Raw genomic sequence first — 16454 nt, forward strand, 5'->3', positions numbered from 1 at the left:
GAAGACCAATAAAATACTGACTATGAATAATAATGAGCAAGGGTGTACCCAGGATCTGAACTGCGTGGTGGTGGTGGTGGTGGTGGTGGGGAGGCAGGTCATACTACCGTATTTACTCGAATCGAAGCCGCACTTTTTTTTCGGTTTTTGTAATCCAAAAAACCGCCTGCGGCTTAGAATCGAGTACAAAGAAAGCGGAAGTGCTGAAAAATGTTGGTAGGTGCCGCCACAACTAACTTCCGCCATTGAATATATGTAGCACTACACAGGCATGCTTTGCAGGCGCCGAAACCTTTGCGTCAGTAAATAAACTTAAAAAAAAAAAGGTGAAAGACGAGCTTTTTCTCCATCCCGAGTTTTGAGCATTGCATTTTCATACATTATCCAACGAAGTAAATACAAATTCCGTATTGTTCATCTTCGAATGTAGCAGCATTTCAATGTACTATGGAAATCCGAATGGCAAGACTGTTTGGTTTTTTTTTTTTTTTTTTCAATATGGCCAACTCTACATTCTGAATTTTTTCCTATCTGTGAGAAGAGATGGTTGCTAATAGGAACTTTTATGAATTGTGAATCATATGCAGTACTCTCTTCACCATAAGAATAATACGAATATAAACATTTTGCCATGTAGTCTTTTGTGTTTGCTACTATCTCATTTAAATCCTGCAAGCCTAATAAACTACGAAACTAGAGTGAGACAACAGCAAACGCAGAAGAATATAAATATCATGTCATGTTTATATTCGTATTATTCTTATGCCTAATAGTGATACAGTCAGAAATGAAGCACAGCAATTGACTAGATTTTTAAATCTAAGATGACTCTAATTTCTGTGCAGAATGTAATGTACTAAAGAGGCGCCTGCAAAGATTTTCAAACGGAGAAAAATTTTCACTAAACTCTCGTTCAGAACATCTTCTATCATACGCAATCTATTATTTGGTTCTTGTTGATCATTATCAACGAAAGCAGCAGTGTAAATAACAACAAATAGCAGATTCTTGTCATTGTTAAGGTTTTTAACATGGCTGTCAATCAGCGACTGTTGTATAAAACAAAATTTTGAAAAACACAGCCCTCAGTCGCGAATACAATTTTTTTTAATTTTTTTTTTTTTTACCAATTTTGTTCGCCACTGAGGGCTGCGTTTTTCAAAATTTTGTATTGTCATTGTTTCGCTAATGTGACAATTTCTCTCTTTTTTTTAATTGTAAGCGGCGGTAGCGCGCACAAAAGCAAGCCATGCCGCGAGCGGCGACAGGCCGTAAACACTCATTATCAGAATGCGACAAACAATGCACGACACAGTACAATAATGCATTTTCAGCTTAGAGTGACGTAAACACCTATAACAAAGAGAACGGCACTTCTCAGATCAAAGAAAAATAAGCAATCAATTCAAACCAGACGAAGCACATCAAAAGGGAAGGGTACCCGTATAAATACGCACGGAGCGCCTGACGCATAGCAATGGCTACCTGGTAAAGCTTAACTGCTAAGCTTACGACTCGAATCAAAGTACTGTAGCTGCATCGTCATTCATTCGACCTAAATTGTGTCTCATATTACAATGGACCAACTTTATTTCGATTTGGAGGTGCAGCCTAAAACTTTTCTCTCCCCTTGAATTTCGAGTCTCAAATTTCAGGTGCGGCTTAGATTCGGGAAATTTTTTTTCCCCTTAATTTCGAGTCTCATTTTTCAGGTGCGGCTTAGATTCGAGTAAATACGGTAGTCTCAGGAAACAAGGACTCGAGACAACATACAGCACTTCTTATTTAATAAAACAGTAAACAAGTGAAAAACTGCTTTTAACAAACATTTTAAATTCAAGAATGCACTTGTACAATCCGAGAAAACATGCAGCATTTCTTATTAAATAAAACAGTAAACTAGTAAAAAACTGCGAATATCTTCTAGGGGGAGGGGGTGGCAGCTGCCCCCCCCCCCTCCTGCCCGCCCCTCACTAGGTACGCCCATGATAATGATGAATAACAAGATATAACAGTCAAGAGTTTGAGAATAACTCACATGCAAGCAAATTTAGTTTCTTCATTTGTGACTGAACTGACCAGGGAGACCACAGAGCCTAGCATCACATCCTACTAAATGTTAAAACAATTTTGCTGAAACATGGGACCTGATTTATTAAATTTTATTTCTTTGCTCTGATTCAGCTTACTGATGTTATAAATGAACATAGCTAATCAGAGCTGACATTTCTCCATCCCATTATTAGTCAAAACATTTCGTAAATCAAATCACAAATCATATATCACACTTCATGTACATGTAAGCTTTTAATTATTATTTACTTAGGAAGGTATACTTTCAGAAGTTTTTTTGACACTTGTGTATTACGTAACACCTGAGAAAACAATGGTTGTAGCAGTGGCACATTTCAGAAATGGAAGAAACAACAAAAATTACTGCCCCCTCTAATATGATGTGTGGCGCTTGAACAGCCAACATTAATTCGCATTTGCCTTCCAAGGATTCAATGAGACAAGATTGCTTAAGGCTATTTTAGTGCTCCACAAAATGGGAAATCGCCAGCTCTAAAACAATCATACTTAACTTAGGTCAAATAAACTGGACATCTTCCAGACAAAAGCAAAACATACTATGCAGAATTCATCGCTGGCAAGCACAATGGCAACTATGTTATTCACGTGATACTCTGCTCTTGAGGCACATTATCCATCAACACAACCTCACATCAACCAATGTTTTTACTTAGCATTAGCGAAAATAATCACTATGCTACAAGAAAAGGTTGTAAGATATCAATGCTTGGTTAGTTGTTTTGGGGAAGGAGACCAGACAGCGAGGTCATCGGTCTCATTGGATTAGGGAAGGACGGGGAAGGAGGTCGGCCGTGCCCTTTGAAAGGAACCATCCCGGCATTTGCCTGGAGCAATTTAGGGAAATCACGGAAAACCTAAATTAGGATGGCCGGACGCGAGATTGAACCGTCGTCCTCCCGAATGCGAGTCCATCTCATTGCTTGTGCTTCGAATCCTCTAAGAACCATTTAAGATGAGAAATGTGGCAGAAATTGGTAAGGTTGGTCAGGAGAGTTTTGCACACATGTATGTGAGAGAGATGTCTCTCCTATTATACAGATCTCCACATACTGGTTTTAAAAAGGTCATACTATACCCAGGCTGCTGCAACTTTACACTTGACATATGTGTTTCAAGTTGGCAGTGTAATAGGTTAACAAGTGAAGAACGAGAAGTGCAAAACTCTAGGCACAGTAATCGCTGCCAGTCATGACGTCAAAGCTCCTGTGCTGCCGGCTTTGTTTGGTATGAACATAACGTACATTGTGCATCGTTTCTGCCTAACACTTGAACTGAACTGTGCTTTGTTTTGCTGTGGTTTAGAAAATTCTGAAAACCGAAGAAACGTCATTCGCCTGGTGACAATCCTTTATGTCAAGGCTTGCTGCTAGGCAGCAACGCACTGAAGCTACTACAGAGATCTCTCAAGTCTTATGAGCAGGAGAAACAATGCACAAGCATTCTTGGAGAGCCTTCAGTTCCTGCCAATAAAGTTGTGGAATGTACATTGTAAACTCTTGGAATTAGTGCAGGAACAAAAGTAACAATGGAGTGTTATTGAATAAGTTGAAAGATGTAGACATGCGCCGTAATGATTCCGAGGTGACTCCTGGAGTCACCCTGTCACTGACTTACATCCTTTCAAGACTGGTGCAATCCACAGGCATATTTATGCTTACTATAGCAGGAAAGAGCATCCTACAGTAGTAAAGTTAATAGTGTCATTAAAAGAAAGTGAACTTTTCAGGGGTGGGAAAAAGTCACTAAAAACTGAGCTGAAAAGTATTGGCTCTGAGCACTATGGGACTTAATATCTGAGGTCATGAGTCCCCTAGAACTTAGAACCACTTAAACCTAACTAACCTAAGTACATCACACATATCCATGCCTGACGCAGGATTCGAACCTGCGACTGTAGCAGTCGCGCGGTTACGGACTGAAGTGCCTAGAACCGCTCTGCCACTGCGGCCAGCTGAAAAGTATTGATTTCCGTTACAAAGCGCTAGATGAATGCAAAGTCCTGTTAGGAAAGGCGCATACTGTTATGGCTCGAAGCATATTCTTGCACAACATTGTGAGCAAAAGACATTCTTTCGCTTTGTGTTTGAGATGACGACCATGAAGACGGTTTTGGCACTGATTCAACTACAGTGACGATGGGGAGCTAGCTCTAACTGTGCAACTGTCACCATCAGACTATGAGTGAGAGCTACACTTATTGGTTATTTATTGAATCACTGTCATTATAAAAGGTAGAGCAAGAAGTTACAATCTCGGTAATTACTTGTTTTGTAAACTATGTATCGTATTGCTTTTAAGATATTGGTCATCATCACATGCTTGTTCCCCATATTTCTTTGCTCCTTTATCGAAAGTGCGAGTTTCATTATGACTATATATATATATAAAACAAAGATGATGAGACTTACCAATCAAAAGCGCTGGCAGGTCAATAGACACACAAACAAACACAAACACACACACAAATGAAGCAACCGCTTGTTGCAAAAGCTTGAATTTTGTGTATGTTTGTGTGTCTATCGACCTGCCAGCACTTTTGATTGGTAAGTCTCATCATCTTTGTTTTTAGATATATTTTTCCCACGTGGAATGTTTCCCTCTATTATATAGTTTTTTATTTTCTGTCAAGGGAATAGCAAGTCAAAATCAAATTCTTGTATATACAGTTATTACTCAATAGCATACATCTACGAGATGGAGCACAAAACTGCATCATCTGCTATGCGTATAGAGGCTGCTGTTGCAACATCGCTACTGCAGTACAACCAACCTAACTTGACATAATGCAAACCATCAAGTGCAATGTTTCACAGGGGCAGGCATAAATCACAACTTTCAGAGAACAGAACACTGCTCCATTTCAGTGCACCCTGATTTCCAACATCCCTCTTTCCAATGTGTAGGGGCTCTACTGCACTACACTGCCACTCAGAGAAATACTGTGCACCTACATGTGTATCTGCTAAGTTCACTACGACAATGCAGTCTGTTTAGGTTGACACTTTGCATCTTCCCACTGTCTGACATTATGTGGATTCAAATTGCCTCCTGGTAGATGCTGTGACAGGCTGAGAGCAAGACTTATGCTCATGGTACCATGACCTGACTGCCTCTGAAAATCTCTCATTGTTAGAAAATAACAACTATGCAATCAGTTGTCTATCCCAGAAATGTCTTGCTACTTCACAGACGTCAATACTTTAATGAGCCACTGCTTTACTTTTACTCTTATTGAAGAGAGCACTAATGGCAATCTGACACTTGGACACCTCAGATATCAGTGTCAATCCCAGTTGATGTGGTCAAGTGAGTTTCCTTTTCTTGTATCCATAACTAGCAGTGACACACTAAGCTGTTATAGACATAACCATCTCCTCCAATTCTTTTAATCAGCGTAATACAGAGAGAGACCAACACAACTGGGAAACTTCTCTAATTACATTAACTGGTTGTCATTAATTATTCATAATAAAAACAAAGACTGATCTATAAAAAATAAACATTGTATTTTATAAAACAAATGTGAAATGAGCTGCCGGCCGGTGTGGCTGTGCGGTTCTAGGTGCTTCAGTCTGGAACCGCGTGACCGCTATGGTCGCAGGTTCGAGTCCTGCCTCGGGCATGGATGTGTGTGATGTCCTTAGGTTAGTTAGGTTTAAGTAGTTCTAAGATTTAGGGGACTGATGACCACACATGTTCAGTCCCATAGTGCTCAGAGCCATTTGAACCATTTGAAATGAGCTGAACAAACAAATATTAAATGACATGTTCAGATATTATATTGTCAGTAGATACAAACTGTCGTAATAAAGGAATTGAGCTTTGACTGCTTATATAATTATTTATAATGAACACTTATTTATACTACCATTACAAAATAATTTATACTTACTTGTACTCTGGAGCATCTACCTGATTGTACATTTCACAGTTTTCAAAAACTAAAAGAACATCTTTTATGAACTCTCTATCATTTTTATACACCATATTTTCAAGATTCTGCTTTATCAAGCCTAAATCCATAGGTTTCTTAATTATGGTATGATAATCAGGAACCTGCATAAACAAACAAATAAATAAATAAATAAGCAAGCTAGTATATTTATAACATGTTAAGTAGTTAGGACAATTTAAGTAACATAATTTCTTGTTATTAGTGTGCAGTGCATTTGCCCATCATATTACATCACTTAGTAAGCCTCTTAAAAGAAATCTCAATATTTTGTGCTATTCCTGAAATATATTTTACTTACTGTTTTTAAAGCAATGCTGCAAAGCAGGACAGATATCAATACTGAAGACAGTTTGGAAAACAGTTAGAGAAAGGGTGCCATGGCATATCTTAATATACATGCCTGAAGTACACGGAGCACTCATCACCCAAATGCATTCCTTCTCATTATAACAACCAACCAAAAAAAGCAAACTGACATAAATAGTTACCATGTATGTAAACAATATTCTTGGTTTCATCCAACAAAAAGATATAAAAGTGTTATTAAAGCAGCAACAATTATAAACAAAATAAAATCTTTTTGAGTAACTCGTCTCATAACCTGTCCTACACCACAGTAATGTTTTATAATATCACCAAGATATGAACCTACCTCTGTTTTGCTCACTGGCAATCTGAATGGCCATGCTTCTTTATGATTTATCATGTTCTTTATTAACTTGTCCAATACAGGATAATTGAGTGGCAGGTCTGGATTAGCTTTAAGGGAATGTCTGCCACTCCGACGCGAGGGTAATGTGTCTTCACTGTGCGTGCTGTCTTCATCTGTCAAAATTCAAAATAATCACTTATTGTTTCAATTCTCAATATTTGTATGTCAAAAATATCACTATGTTCAACACTATTTATTAACTGAATAATTTATTTCCAATCCAGGAGAAACTCAATATAGCTACCACAATCTTAAGACAAAATTGCATTATTACTATTGTATCAAAGATATGTGCAGCAGAATGTTTAGAATACAATGACACCAAATTACTCTAAGTAGTAACATATGCAATAAAAGAAAAAGCTGTAACAACACACATGCAACATGCAGTATCAGCACTGACGACTTTCACATTTCATGGCATTACTTAAGTATTAAGCAATTCCACAATTTACACAACAAGCCTTAATGTCTATAACTGTGTGCGTGGTAGTAGGTCGGGAAAGGGGGGGGGGGGGGTGGGGGCGAGCGAGCAAGCGAGAGAGAGAGAGAGAGAGAGAGAGAGAGAGAGAGAGAGAGAGAGAGAGAGAGAGAGAGAGAGAGAGAGGAGAGGGAACCAAACAGCAAGGTCAATGGGCCCATGGGATTAGGGAAGCATGGGGAAGAAGGAAGTTGGCCATGCCCTTTCAAAGGAACTATCCCGGCATTTGTCTGAAGCGATTTAGGGAAATTGTGGAAAACCTAAATCAGGATGACCGGATATGGGTGATGTTTTATACATACACGTACAATCCCAGTATGAGAACATACAATTACCACTCTCCATCACCCATCTCTCACCAGAAAGAATGGCACACATTTGCGGTAATGAGTTGGTTGAAGATATACCGGAAGCAGCAGAAATAAATATGACAAAACGTAAATTCAACAGTTTACTAGCAAGGCATTTCTCTTGAATCACTAAATATTCCTATGTCCTAAAACAAGGAGAACATAAGAAAGATAAAAAATAATCAGAATGATATACTAGAGCAATATTTCATCACTGAGTGTGAATTTGAAGAAGTACTCTGACTTGCTGTGGATGCTGCTGGCAGCCCATGACTCATCACAGAAGGAATAATGATGAAAATGATAAAAAAAGATTATGCTGTAGACATCAAAAGAGTTTAACCCACCACACAAAAGGTGATAATAGAAATCTGAGACAGAGTTACAATGTCAAGGAACCATGAAAGTACACTCTGAAGACGGAAGTGAATCACAAAGGAAATGGAAGCCAGCAACTGGAATATAAAATGGCTGGTTGTCTTGCGTGTCCATGAACATGTCTCGGCAAACAGCAAAATTAATGCATCAATAATTGGGTGTTAAAAATTTAAAACTTTGGAAAAGATCTCACCATCGTATTACAAATACACTCCTGTTCCTGTTTTCAAATGAAATATATCTGGTACCACAATATGAACAGCAATTAACACAAAGTCTAAGAGTTAAATACAAGGGAGGTATTTCAGGTCATTTGACAAGAAAAGTTCAGTACTTTGTAGTGCTGTTGTCCCAGCTGTGCTTACACAATTATATATTTCAACTTGTACAAGAATTAATGAATACTATACGGAAAAACTGAACAAACAGAAAAGAGATTTACAACAAAGATTGCATGAGAGGGAGGGAATAAAGGGTGGAAAAAAATGGAAACACCAAAAAGACAGCACATTACCATGCCCTAATAAAATATAGGAAACCCATTGGCATTCAAAACAGCATCCAATCATCTCGGAACGGACAGATGGAAGTCCCGTATGGTTTTCAAGGGGATCTTATACCATTCTTCCCGCAAAATATTTACAAGTTCAAGCAACAATGATGGAGATGGATAGTGATCATACACCCTTCCCTCCACAGTAGACCACAAAGGCACAATAATATTGAGATCAGGTGACTGTGGTAACCAGTAGAGGCGCGACAATTCATCCTCGTGCTCACAAAACCTGTCCTAGCCTGTGACAACCATATGAACAGGGGCCCTGTCCTCTTTGAACACAGCACAACTACTGGTGAACAAACATTCTACCATTGACGGACTTGATTAGTGAAAAGGGTAACATAATCTTTGGCTGTAAGGTAACCTTGCAGAGGAACTATGGGGCCCATGGAATATCACGATATGGCTGCCCAAGTCACTGTGCTTCTGCCACTTTTCTTCCAGATCACCTGCAATTCCCAGGTAATTGGATTTTTTTTGGATGCTGAATGGATTCACGAATGTGACAGTCAGTTCTGCACTGACTTTTGCAACTGCTGTCTCCCCCCCAGATGCTATGCCAAAAGGGTGATGAAAACTGGCATAAAACAATGACAAACAAGAGGGATATAAGGCAAAAGAATATTGGTGAAACCTGTAAATCCTGATATTGGCTGACAGTTAGCACACCGAGTCCACATTACAGGCAGCACAATTACTTTCCACAATTGAGGCTCAATGCTACAAAAATTGATTCACAATAATGGCACATAATAGTTCGCAGTTCAGAAATTCTAAGAAATTCACTACTGTCAGTATGGTAGACTATCTTGGACATGCTATGAAGCAGGCTTAATATCTATTGAAGTGACAAAATAATAAGTAAAATGAACAATGCGAAATTTGGGATGGAATAACAATGATATCACAAAAAGGATAGCTATTATAAGCTATCAGACTACATCCTTCAGCAGACAAACAAACCAAAACAAAAGAGAGATATTTATGTATGTACAACTCATAAATACATGGCCACAGTCATCTCGGGACACTGAGGCTCAACTGCAAAAACATCTGAGATAAACTGCAACCACATGTATAGAAGGTATGGAAAAACCATACCGGAGGGGTGGGGAAGAAATTTTCTCAGTAGTGTTTCTCAAAAAGAACGTTGCCTTTCCACCAGGGATTCCCATTTGAGTTCCTGAAGCATCTCCGTAACGTGTTGTTCGAATCTAGCTGTAACAAATCTAGCAGCCCGCCCCTGAATTGGTTTGATGTCTTCCTTCAATTCAACCTTGTATGGATCCCAAACACTCAAGCAGTACTCAAGAATAGGTCGGACCAGCATCCTGTATGTGGTCTCCTCTACAAGTGAACCACTCTTTCCCAAAACTGTCCCAATAAACCAAAGTCGACCATTTGCCTTGCCTACCACAGTTCTCACACACTCGTTCCATCTCGTACCGCTTTGCAATGTTATGCCCAGATATTTAAACGACTTGGCTTTGTCAAGCAGAACACTACTAATACTGTATCCGAACATTACAGGTTTGATCTTCCTACTCATCCACATTAACTTACATTTTTCCACATATAGGGCTACCTGCCATTCATCACACCAACTGGCAATTTTATTTAAGTCTTCTTATATCACTCAACTTCGACACCTTACCGTACACCACGGAATCTTCAGCAAACAAACGCTGATTGCTGCACACCCTGTCCAACAAATCACTTATGTATATAGAGAACAGCAGCAGTTCTATCACACTTCCCTGGGGCACTCTTGACGATACCCTTGTCTCTGATGAACACTCGCCGTCAAGGACAACAACCTGGGTTCTATTATTTATGAAGTACTCAAGCCACTCACATATCTGTGAACTTATTCCATATGCTCGTACCTTCATTAACAGCTTGCAATGGCCCACCGTATCAAATGCTTTCCATAAATCTACAAATATGGAATCTGCCTGTTGCCCTTCATCCATACTTCTCAGTATATCATGTGAGAAAAGGAATGCTGGGTTTCGTACAAGTGATGCTTTCTAGAAACATGCTGATGCATGGACATAAGCTTCTCTGTCTCAGGAAAGTTTATTATATTTGAACTGAGAATATGTTAAAGGATTCTGCAGCAAACAGAAGTTAGGGATATTGGTCTGTAATGTTGCAAGTACATTCTTTTACTTTCTTATATATTGCAGTTTTTTCCATTCGTTGGGGCTTTGTACCGGGTGAGAGATTCTCGAAAAATCAAACTGAGATGCCATTTGGGCCCGGTGATTTATTTGCTTTCAAATCTTTCAGTTTTTTTTCTCTATGCAAGGTATGCTTATTACTATGTTGTCCATACGGGAGTCTGTTTTGTAAAAAAACACACGCACACACACACACACACACACACACACACACACACACACACACACACACACACACACGGTGACAACTATCTTACATGAAGAAAATAGAAACAGTTAATGATCCAAGTCATGAGTGTGTGGAATGTGTTTGGGCAAATAACAAGACAGGAATCTATACTGAAAAACCAGAATGTTTTTCCTGCAATTTAAATTACTGTTCCTCTCAGCTATACAATATAGCTCTGATGCTCACATTGGAACCAGTCAAACAATACACCCAGTTTGAGGGTGGTATATAATACTTTCTTCTTCAATTAGTGTGTAGAGAGAGAGAGAGAGAGAGAGAGAGAGAGAGAGAGAGAGAGAGAGAGAGAGAGAAATCTTATTGTAATCATAAACTGAATAGTTTGGTGTGCCACTTAATGATAATGTTCTCAGACCTTGTACTGGCAAGTCAAGTGCGTCATGATTAATATGTGCAATTTCAGTGCACTTCATCACAGTCAGACTTTGGGTACCCAACACCTGAGACATTTCTTACGTCATGCAGACACTAGGATTTACACATACCACTGTGTATAGGAAATATGTATTTCTGTTTATTATACATCACAGCACGCAGAGATTATCACAGATCCTGCGTCACCACCATTGGATACTTGTGGAAAAATACCAACTGAACTGGTGAGTTGTGATAAATTCCAATGACAGCCTACAAATACAAGGTGAGATCAAAAAGTAATGGGAATTTTTGTTTTTCTTAAAGTATCTTTATTTAGTCACCAACATCTACTTTGTCCCCTTCTACATAATCCCCCTTTGACATAACACACTTCTGTCAATGCTTTTTCCTATCTTCGAAGCACTTGTGGAACACTCTTCTTGTTAGGGTATTCAGCTCCTTCAGTGTTCCTATTTATATCTCATCAATGGTGGAAAAACAACATACTTTAATGGTTCTCTTCAGCCTCAGAAATGGAAACAAGTCAAAGAGGGCCATGTCTGGCGAACATGGTGGCTGAGGCAACATGAACTGATTTGTTTTTGCCAAAAAAATCACGAACAAGTATGGAGATGTGAGCGGGAGAATTATTCGGCTGCAATTTCCATGAGCGGTTTTGCTACAAGGATTTTCTTTGGAATGCTTCATGCAAATGGCACATAACTTCTTAACAGTATTCATTACTGACTGTGTGTCCATAAGGCTGGAATTCATGATGCAGTATCCCACTGTAATTTAAGAAAACAGTAAGAAGAAACTTTACATGTGAGTGCACTTGTTGAGTTTTTCTGGTCTTGGCCCTCCAAGTGGTTTCCATTGGGATATTTGGGCCTTCGTTTTGATGTCATACCCATATATCCATATTTCGTCACCTATTATAACTTCCTCTGGAAGTTCTGGGTAGCTGTCTCTTCATTTGCAATTTCTAAGCAATGTCTACGCAATGTCATTTTTTGTTAAAATTCAACAAGTTCGGTACAAACTTTGCCACTACTCGTTTAATGCTCAAAACATCTGAAAAAATTACTTGGTATGAGGCAAAGCATATGCCAACACCTTCAGCAACCTCTCTGGTGGTGATTCTGCAATTTTCCAAACATCTCTTTGCTCCTTCGACACTATTGTCAGTAATTAATGTGCTAGGGCGTCCAGGGCGGTCATAATCTTAAACGTCTTCTCAACCCTCTTTGAAACGTTTACACCACTCTTAAATTGTTATCTTATTCGTACAGATTTGCCAAATGCCACAGTCAACATTTCAAATGTGATGCTGCATTTTATTCCATTTTCCAAGCAAAATTTAATGCACACTCAATGTGACATCTTTTTTGTAAGCAAAAATTTGCCAACTACTCTAAAACATAAACATCATTTTCAACTGTAAACAACAAAAACTAAATATTAAAACAGCTAAAAATGAAAACATACATCAGGAATGTGTGTACCAACAAAATAAAAAAAGTTTTAAGAATTGGTGTATAATGTCCAGGAAATTAAAATATTCCCTTTACTTTATGATCACACCTCGTATGTCAAAATCAATAGGAAGCCATGACTTCATTAGCTAACATTGCACTATTTAAGCTGGCAGTGGAAGTATTCAAGTCATGGCTGTTTACATCAGACGAAATTTGGAACTCCAATACATCTAACATCGTCTCTTCACTCGCGAGTAATACAGCAACGGTCTATACATTTGCATTTGTTTGTTCACTTACAACACCAAGTATGTTTAGTTAGTAAAATTTCCACCCTCACCATTTAGTGCAGCTGTGACACCATAGTTACAAATAATTACATGTTTTCAACATGTGAAAGCTTTTATTGTACAATTAGTAATTCAAGACAAGCAGCTGAAAAAAAATGAAGAAACTGTTAGGGCCACATAAAGTGGATGACTGTAATTCACTTGTGGTATGTTACACAAAAATGGAAGTGAAAAGAAATAAACTAACTCCTTCGTTGAATTAAGGAGCAATTTTAACTTGGAACAGCAGGATAATTAATTGTGGTCTCTAGAGGACGTGATTTCGACATATTATGATGTACAGTAGAAGCAGTTACCCAAAGCACTGTCCTCTATCAACAACAGGATGTACTGATTACACCACAATGTGATACAAACCTGATAACTCGGGAAAAAAGCTACTGGGAAACGGGGCCCTAAAATTATGACTACAGTTTTCCTATGGTACAAGGTTACGAATCAGCTGATCTACTGTAATAAGTGTGGAAGTGTCAGCTAAAATCAGTTTGTTTTTGTAACCATTGTTTCATAAATATGGCAATTTTGTAGCTGTGGATAGACAGATAAATGTGCTAACAAACATCCATTACAGAAACCAGCAGAACAAACTGTCTGCATATACTCACACCCATATAAGAATGTAGACAACAGAAGACTGCTTCAGTGCCACACATGAAGGCAAGAAACAAGCGACAAATATGAAAACAATGTGGGTTTGTTTTTTGACTTTAAATAGCCAGTCAATTGCAAAATAGTTACCTAAAGTAGTATTGCTGTTTACAAATGCTAAAACGAATGTGTGTGATGCACAGAGGAAAAGAAGTACAAAATTGTGGTTAGCATTGGCTTCTGTATGATAGCAGTGCTCTTAATCATACAGTCTTTAGCATTCAGCAGTTTTTCACAAAAATAAAATGACAACTGTCTGGTGTGTACTCTACTCTCTGAGCCTGGGTTTCTTGTGACACATTTGTGTTCTCTACACTGTAAGGAGCAATATTTTCAAGACACAGAAGAGGTGGAATAAAGATTGTTTAAGTCAACATGTTGATTACAATCTGACTTTGAAACCATTTGTATGAACTGCATAATTTTGAGGCAAGTACATCAGATCCAATGAAAACTATTTTGAAAGTAATGCAATTAAATACTTCTATCTACTCTACCGCTCCCCCCCCCCCTCCCGACTGTGTGTGTGTGTGTGTGTGTGTGTGTGTGTGTGTGTGTGTGGAGGGGGGGGGGGGGCGCGTGTGGGTGCGCGCGTGGTCTTCTTTTTTTTATATATATATATATATATATATATATATATATATATATATATATATATATATATATATATATATATATAACAGATGATGACTTTTGCACTAGAAGTAAAATACAAGCTACCTGTATAATTAGGTCAATATCACAGAGCCACAAAATTTTATAATTTTTTTCATTTATTGAGTATCCGGTCAGACTTTATTTACATTTAGTTTTCAACTGTGATTCATCAACTGCCAATAGCTCATTATTTGCAGAAATCTGAAAACAATTTCCACTATTAAAAAGTTTTTACTTCCTAATTATTCCCTACCACTTTAGTTTCCACTGTCCCAGGGTTTTCTCTCTTTAGGGTACATTTCCTTATCTTCTTTTCGTGATTGTCATTTTCTTTCCCCTCATCTTAACAAAAGAATTTTTTAAAGATGACTAAAGGACGCGTCATTTACGACGGCGGCGGCCGAGTTTAGGTTCGTTCTGCGCATCTGACGTCACAAAACAACATAGTCAGTCAATGAACAGAGAACGACGTTGCCAGAACTCGACTGCAGTGCAGAGAACGGACGAGTGTCTTCAGTTTTAGAAGCGTTCAGTCATAAATGAAGCAATTGAACAAAAGCAATGCCTTGACAGCAGAATTTCTTTTACAGAAGGTTTGGAAAAAGCATTCTTTATACCAATTGCTTCATATTCTATTAATTAATTAAACCAAACAAGCAATAAGCCTCCTAATTCAGGCGATAGCAAGGAAAGGTGTTTGTATCATTCTCACTAACCGCTTTTTCGCAATAAAGAACAGTGGTAATTGTTTATTTCCTATTGTACTTTGACGAAACGTAATTCATAGCCATACCAACAGTGTTTGTCGGTATTTTGCGTCATCTGTTAAAATCCTCCAGGAAGTCTAGTGCCTGCCGAGCTCCATTAGCGTAATGGTTAAAGTGTTTAGCTGATAAGCGAAAGATTCCGAGTTCAAACCTTGTTTGGTGCTTAATATTTTCTTTATTTAAAAACAATATCGAAGTGTCTTACTTCATGAAATTTATTCGGTTGAATGTAATTTTTTGAAATTTCTAGTGGCAACTAAAATCGACCATACGGAAAGTATACGCTATGGACTTTTACCTCTGCAAACTATTCAAAATTTCGTGCAATGGTTTACTACATTTAATGCTACATGCTACACAATAACTGCGTTGAACATCTAAACAAAATTAAGTCATTTATGGGGGGAAGGTATCAGTCAAGAAGATGTGTAAAAATCAAATTTTTGGACCAAATAGTTTTTGTGAAATCGAATGATAAGTGTGTCAAAGCAGTCGGAACACTGTGTGTCTGCACTGGCGAGCAGTGCAGTGCTGACAAAATCGCGCGGAATGCGGGGAGCATGTCTCTGTAGCAGTAAAAGGCTTAATGCGGCCGTGGTGGCTTTACTTCATAAACTGCGCGCTCCCCGATAAACATAAGTTTGCTTGGCGCGTACAACTGGCAACGCAGCAATCTCCCGCGTCTGGGCGGGCATGCGCAAACCGCCAAGATAAAAGAATTGAACTATAGTCAAAGAATCAATTTATGTTCACCTTTCTGCTCCTGTTATTTCTGTTTCAGTATGTGATATCAGATCAACTTTGATCACAATAATACTTAGCTGCAACTTTCTTTTCATAAAGTCATGACTGTTTAACACAGTCTCTGAGAAAATACAGATTATTAACATGGCAACCTGAAATACATGTAACAGTAAGTATTAGAAGTTCTCTCACTATTTGAAAAGAGAAATGACCCAGTTTACAAGAGATAGTAATGCACTATAGGAGCACTGATTTTATGTAAGGTTTCTGGAAATAACAGCAGGGGATACCTATTGCTTTTGCAACAGAAGAGGGAAGACATGACGGACTTATTTTTTGGTTGGGGTGTTCTACACCACACATCCTGTTTTAAGTTTTAAGAGAGAAATAGGCTTATTTCTATATGAATAAACTGTCATAGTTCTCAATGCTATTATTTAAGCCTGTATCACAACAACACAAATACTGATCAAAACAAACAATCTCTTGGGTAC

At 38.3% G+C, this 16454-nt stretch overlaps 1 protein-coding gene across 2 annotated transcripts in view; it reads right to left on the bottom strand.

Moving 5' to 3' along the window:
• LOC126481491 (bromodomain adjacent to zinc finger domain protein 1A) overlaps window positions 1-16454 on the bottom strand; it is a 145886-nt gene that overhangs the window by 11932 nt on the left and 117500 nt on the right. For both annotated transcript variants that reach the window (XM_050105273.1, XM_050105272.1), the window contains 2 exons: window positions 6702-6874; window positions 5987-6150 (listed from right to left, as the gene is read on the bottom strand). In XM_050105273.1, coding sequence (XP_049961230.1) covers window positions 5987-6150; window positions 6702-6874 — 337 coding nt within the window. The remainder of the gene's footprint in view (window positions 1-5986; window positions 6151-6701; window positions 6875-16454) is intronic.

Source organism: Schistocerca serialis, chromosome 5, assembly GCF_023864345.2.
Source record: "Schistocerca serialis cubense isolate TAMUIC-IGC-003099 chromosome 5, iqSchSeri2.2, whole genome shotgun sequence".
NCBI lineage: Eukaryota > Metazoa > Arthropoda > Insecta > Orthoptera > Acrididae > Schistocerca > Schistocerca serialis.